Source organism: Citrus clementina, unplaced genomic scaffold (assembly GCF_000493195.1).
Source record: "Citrus clementina cultivar Clemenules unplaced genomic scaffold, Citrus_clementina_v1.0 scaffold_5, whole genome shotgun sequence".
Taxonomy (NCBI): domain Eukaryota; kingdom Viridiplantae; phylum Streptophyta; class Magnoliopsida; order Sapindales; family Rutaceae; genus Citrus; species Citrus x clementina.
Genome location: NW_006262201.1, coordinates 26,687,324 through 26,694,100, shown reverse-complemented (window position 1 = coordinate 26,694,100; position 6,777 = coordinate 26,687,324). Strand labels below are relative to the sequence as shown.

General features: G+C 31.0%; 1 protein-coding gene across 1 annotated transcript; it reads right to left on the bottom strand.

The window, feature by feature from the left end:
- Positions 1-770: 770 nt before the first annotated feature.
- Positions 771-3,242, bottom strand: LOC18041531 (cytochrome P450 CYP82D47). Its single transcript, XM_006432641.2, has 2 exons — positions 2,188-3,242; positions 771-1,406 (listed from the first exon to the last, which is right to left on the bottom strand). Exons 1-2 carry the CDS (start codon positions 3,139-3,141, stop codon positions 783-785), a joined length of 1,578 nt encoding a protein of 525 aa, XP_006432704.1. The 5' UTR covers positions 3,142-3,242; the 3' UTR covers positions 771-782.
- Positions 3,243-6,777: the final 3,535 nt, after the last annotated feature.

Genomic DNA, 6,777 nt, shown 5'->3' with positions numbered 1-6,777 from the left:
AAGCTCTTCATGAACTTGCAAAACCACTCCAAGGTTTTGCTCAAGATTTTCTTTTAAGAATGTTCTAACTTCAATAAAATGTTCTAACTCTTAAAACTTTGACTGCAAAATTGCTGTGAAATTTTGCTTATTCATGTCACCTCTCTATTAATAGCTTAATGCGTATTGAAGTCGTTCACCAAATCAGTTACAATAGATCCAGGCAGCAATTAATACAAGAAAAATACACAAAATGATGACGCAATTTTCCTCTCGAGTTGTTTTTCTCATTTGTTTTCTTTAACTTGTGATGACATTGAGTTGTCCTTGCGGAATGGTCAAGGATTCTCAGCTCATTCGTGATAGAAGTACGTTTAATAATAGATATATTGTGTCTAATGATAATTCGGACATTTATATTCAAAGTAAAAGAAGGCCTAATAGGTAAGAGTAAACGAGCCCCAAAAAAAAAAAAAAAGAAAATACATCGATACTTATTATCAAAGTTTATTAGATTGGTGGTACCAAAAAAATACATCGATACTTATGAACGATTATAAGCTTAATCTATTTGAAAAATATAGAATATTCTGTTAAGAGAAAAGTGCCAAGTGAAATTGTATAGAATTCTAGGCTCATTTGGGATAAAAGTGCATTTAGTAATAGCTGTTTATGTCTAATGATAATTTGACCATTTATATTCAAATTAGAAGAAGGCGTAATAAGTAAGAGTAAACCAGAAAAAAATAAAATAAAATAAATACTTAGAATAAGTTTATTTGTTTGTAACATCGAGAATCAAATTAGCCATACAGAGAAGCAGAGAGACGCGGAGCCACAAGTACTACAAGTGGTGTAGATTTCTCCATGGTCAACCCTAATCCTTCACCCATGTCCACAGGTTCATTAGATGGGGTTGCAAAATCAAAGCCATGAAGTAAAGAAGCAAGTGTAAATTGCATAACTTGGAGGGCAAATGACACTCCAGGACACATTCTTCTGCCGCTACTAAAAGGTAACAATTCAAAATTTTGTCCCTTAACATCAATATCCTTGTGCCTTGTCAAAAATCTTTTTGGGTGAAACTTATATGGCTCTTCCCAGACACGCGGATCACGTTGAAGTTTCCAAGCATTGATAAAAAGTTGTGTGCCGGCAGGTATATGGTAACCATTAACTATGCACTCTTCCATAGACTCATGAGGAACTAAGAGTGGCACAGCAGGATACAAACGCATTGTTTCTTTGAGAATGGCTTGCAAGTAAACTAAATTTTTTATATCTGATTCATTCACTTGCCTTTTTGAGCCCACCTGAATATCAAGCTCGTTTTGAGCCTTATTTAGAATGTCACGATGATTGAGAAGCAAAGAGATAACCCACGTCAATGTTACTGCTGTGGTGTCTGTTGCTGCTAAGATAAGACCCTGCAAAATTAATAGGGCTTTAAAGCGCAATTTTATTACTTTTATATGTTACACTCATTCACAATAATGCAACTTAATTCAATTCAACTTAAAGATTCAATGCATCATCTCAAATACATGAAAGCGTCTTTGGTGCTCTTGGAACATTACTCCTTAACCATTTGTTGCTTGCACGTATGAATGCACATTATCATGATTGGGTGAAATATATATATATAGTACAGAATGAAGCAATATTCCTAAATGACCCAAGACTTTTCCAAAATCCACAAATGTATTGTCAAAAACTAATCCGAAAATTTAGGTCCCAAATAACTAATGCTATAATGAATGAAAGATGATTTCGACTTTTTAATTTATCATTTTATCCTCTTGATCGATTGGAAGAAAACAGAATATAATTAAATATTCTCAATTCACAAATTATAGATTTAATTGCTCTTGTTTGGAAGTCTCATTCAGAAGAGTAATGTAAAAACTTAATGAATGATTATAAGCTTAATATGTTTTAAAAGCATATAATATTCTGTTAAGAGACAAGCACCAAGTAAAATGTTTTGGTCTAGATCCACTGTTAAGAAGCAACTATCCTAAGACTTAAGACCTGAACTCCAGCCTCACTGATGTCTGCATGTTAATAAAAATTAAAAAAAATTAAAAAACACAAAAATAGAGTTACAAGATTTTTTAACTCTGCGTACACTGATGGAGAGGGCGGACAGGATTGAGCCCCACTTCAGATTAGAACTAAAAGGAAAAAAAGGGGTAAAGAGAGGCTCACCAGGCAAGTAGCTTTGTTGACTGTATCAACATCACGACCAGAATATTGCTCTTTATCTCCTAGAATCAAAAGCATCACACTCATAAAATCCAATTCTTCTTCTTTAATCTCCTGAGAATTTCTCTTCCTCTTGTGCTTTTCTAACCATCCTTGAAGAAGATTGTCTAATTCTTCGGCAATATTCTTCATTGACCTCTCATCACCCCCTATATCTAACCATCTTAAGAACGGCAGTGCATCTGACACGACAAACTTACCACTCATCTCAAAAGATCTGGTTAGTAGTTCCATCCATTCTTCACCATCCACTGAATTGCATCCCTTTCCTACAATCATTCTTAAAACCACATTACGGATGGTGTCTGCAAACCATCTTTTCAGCTCTACCAACAACATCTCATTAGTGCTTTTGTTCTTGTCCCATAACTCATATAACTCCTTCAGACATGTCTTCACTTCGTAGTCTCGTACATGCTTGAGCTTCTCAAGCCGATGGTTTGAAAGGAGCTCAACTGTGGCTATCTTGCGTGTCTCACGCCAGTAGGAGCCGTATGGGCTGAAGCCAAACATGGAAAAATTGTAGCCAAAAATCTCCATGGCCAGAGTTTTTGGACGGCTGGCAAAGACTTTGTCGTGTGTAGTAAGACACTCTTTAGCCATCTCCCAATTACTCACAACTAAAGCTCGATTTATGCCCATCTTGATTGTGAAGATTGGTCCACACTTGTCAGCCATGGCGCCCAGCACCCTGTGAGGAGGCTCTGGCCCTCCTAAGAGGTGTAGATGGCCAGTCACAGGCCATGCTCCTCCAGCTTCTGGTGCTCTCCTCTTCTTCTTGATTGTGTAATTTGTAAGCAAGTTTCTTGAAACCGACAACAAAATATATGAAAAGATTAAAAGAGTTAAAATTGCAGCTGCAGTAGTTGGTTGAGATGTTAAAACAAGGAAGTCCATGGCTAGCTGATGCTAATTGCTCAAATTTTTAAGTCTATGGCTAGCTGATGCTGATTGCTTAAATTTCTTGGGTCGTTGAGGTTAACTAATTGAGCAAATAATGCAAGCATTCAAGATGAATGTATATAGTAGAAAAATGATGAAACGAAGATATGAATGCTGATTAAAGTAGTGTATACAAGCGGCCGAATTTAAGGTTATTTATGTCAACATATTATAGAATTTTTTCTTCTTTTTTTTTTAAATAGAGATAAAGACTCGTATGTTTATAAATTTCCACTAAGTATTTCTCGCTCATCTCACTGGCAACAAAATTATTGGTGAGCTCTACCAAATTTTAATGGGAATGTCATTAAAAAAGTATGTTATATTAATAGAGCACTGAAACTCAGATTAAATGAAAAAAAAAAAAGATAGATGATTGATTTGAAATACAACATGATAATCCCGGTATTCAAAAAAAAAAAAAAAATGGTGATATGAAAGTTTCTTAAAGATTTTGTTCCACCTAATCCACACGGAAATATTAAACAAAATGATTGATTTGAAAACATGGACATAAAAAGTGATGTGCAAAACTCCTGTTCTTTAAAGATTTGTACCGCGTAATCACATACCTCATCGATTTTGTTTTGCACTATAGAAAAATAATATTAATAAAATATGGCGATTTTATGGCAATAAATTTAAATTACTAGCTCGTATGACTTGAAATTACTGTTATGAGGTATGCAAATGGACACTGCATTATCTCTTGATTCTTGATTTTGCTCTTGACTTTAGATATTAGAAGCAGTTTACTAACCATTTCTTGTTCTAGAAGACATTCACTAACATAAAAACCCAGAAAGCTTAATCAATCACCATTTTAAATGGAGAAATTATTTTTAAATATTTTTTGGTCATATATATATCCAATGACCACATAATTTTAACATATTTTTCGTACTACCTTTATTTTTAAACTTGTATTAATGAACTACTTTGACATTAATAAATGATTATTTTATCCTTAAATGAATTGAAAGACCATTTTATTTTACAAAATTTTTAAAAATAAAAACATTATAATTACAAGAATACCCATTAAATAGTTAATAAAACAAATAAATCTGAAAATCCAATGTTAATTTTTTATAATTATAATTTCATTAAAAATTATCATGTTAATTTTTATAATTATAATTTCATTTAATTTATGTAATTAAATTAAGTATCGGCAAGTTTACAAAAATTAACATGAAAAGAAAATCGGTTTATTAAAATTAAGAAACTATAATTAAAATTAAGAAACCCCCCTTATACTTGATTTAATTGTAAAAATTAAATGATATTATAATTACAAAAAATTAACATGATAATTTTTTAATGAAATTATAACATCATGAATTTTGAGATTTATTTGTTTCTTAAATATTATATGGGTTCTTCTAATTATAATAGTTTTATTTTTCAAAATTCTGTAGAAAATGATCTTTTAATTCATTTAGGGGTAAATGGTCATCTAGTAGTGTCAAATTGATTAATTAATACAGGTTTAAAAACAAAGATGGTGCAGTGAACATGTCAAAATTTGTGGTAATTGGATATATATTTAAAAAGAAAAAAGAAATACTTTGTTTAATATATTATTTGGCTGTAAGTAAATGGTGGGAATCATACTCGGAAAATTCCAACACTAGGTAGACGAAAGAAATCTTTTAGGGGCAGACATCATTTCCATCCCTAAGGATGTGAAAATTCTAATGACATTAATATTTCGGAAAAAAAAAAGATTTATGCGTAAATTCGACTCTTTCCTTTCCTTCCATATTCTCTTTTTCAGTTCCATCAGTGTTCTCAATTTATATGAAATAGATAATTACTTCATAATTATATAAATTTTAGCCAAATGCACCTAAGCTATCAATTAATTCAACCATTTGGTGGATTCCCAGCTAAGTAACATCATCCCAATCTACCTTTGACTGTTTTGTTTCCCCTCTACAGCAGTTGTCATTTTAGACAAAGGATATCTTATGTTATTACATTAAAAAAGATAATGCACAAATAAAATAAAGATGAGGTAAATTTCAAATATAAATTAATAATGGGCACCTATAGTTGAATAAAATAATAAAAGGGAGAATACATGTTAGATGTCAAATCCACTATTCATCTATACTAGATTTTTAATTATCTATTTCATCCCTCTCACTAAGAGATAACGAGTAACGTTAATATTTTTTGTTCATTTATTATTATATCCCTCCTTATAAGTTTTTACGACATTTCTAAGAAGTCTGGTGTCAAAATTAAAGTAAAGATCAAATGATTAGTTATGTATAATTAACAAAAGAACACTTGCCTTTGTCATTTTCTTTTCGTAATCCAAATGGATTTAGATTTAGTTTAAATTTTAAAGCACATGCATTTCACAATTAATTATGTTATCGCTTAACTTGAGAGATGAAATAGGTGCGTAATTAAAATCTAGTAGAGATGTAATTAATAAATATGATATCCATTGGGGATGAAGCATACATTTTCGCATAATAATAATAAGAAGAAGAAGAAGAAGAAGCAGTGGCAAATGTCAAATATCAAATGTGACAGTGTGAAACGTGCTCATTATTTTTCTAATCAATTAGATATATTTTAACAATAACAAAGGAAATGTGCATGCTTACTACTTTCCTTAACAAAGTGGCGGCAATGAGTTTGTTTCAAATAATTTTCATTTTTTTTTTTGTGTAGCGTTTTGAATATAAAGAAGGGTATTGTGTAACTAACGAAATGTTTTTAGAGTATTTTTGAAATTACATATATTTTGGAAAAGTTTTCCGACCTTTACTCCCAATAGTCCAACATTTAAGTTTATACATGCTAATTAAGGGTGGGCATCAGTTCGGTTCAGTTCGGTTCAGTTTCAAAATAAATTTTCGGTTTCGGATCAGTTCGGATCTAAAATATCCATTTTACCCTCCAAAACGAAAATTATAATTTCACCCTAAAAATTACTAAAAATAATCAGATTAAATCTAATTATTTTCTCCATCGGTCAATAAAGAAATTTTCCACAACCATCAAATGTAGTTTTTTTTTAAATATGTTTGTAATTAGAATGTTAAATTATAATAGTAGTATTAAAAATAGCCCGATCTCGCAAACCATCAATTGAATTTAAGATAAGTAGAGTTTTATTATTCATTGAGTTACAATCTCTAGTAGTTAAGATTTTTTTGTACTTATTAACGTACCAATAATGATATTCATTATTAAATTTGATTATTTTTGGCAATTTTTAGGGTGAAATTATAATTTTTGTTTTGGGGGTAAAATTGTCATTTTTTAAAGTTTCCGTTAGTTTTCTTAACGGATTCCAAACGGAAGTGGAAAAGTGAAACAAAATGTAATTTTAGGTAGATTCAAGCGCAAAAAAAAAAGAATTGTGTATTTTTTAAAAAATTAGAAAAAAAAGTGGACGGTGGATATTTTTCAAAAAAAAAAAAATAGATGAAGCGTACAATCTATAACATGCTACACGCAAATGAGAAGGGGTCGGTTCAAATATAATTGATGAGTTTATTACCCAACTTCGTCTGATATATGATTTCCTTCATGTTCAATTGTGTTGTATATAGACCTTAGGTATAG

Excerpts from the sequence above, each read along its gene's own strand:
- LOC18041531 (XM_006432641.2), bottom strand. The coding sequence starts at position 3,141 with ATGGACTTCCTTGTTTTAACATCTCAACCAACTACTGCAGCTGCAATT. Across the intron at positions 1,407-2,187 it reads TCAACAAAGCTACTTGCCTG|GGTCTTATCTTAGCAGCAAC; the intron begins GTGAGCCTCTCT and ends TTAATTTTGCAG.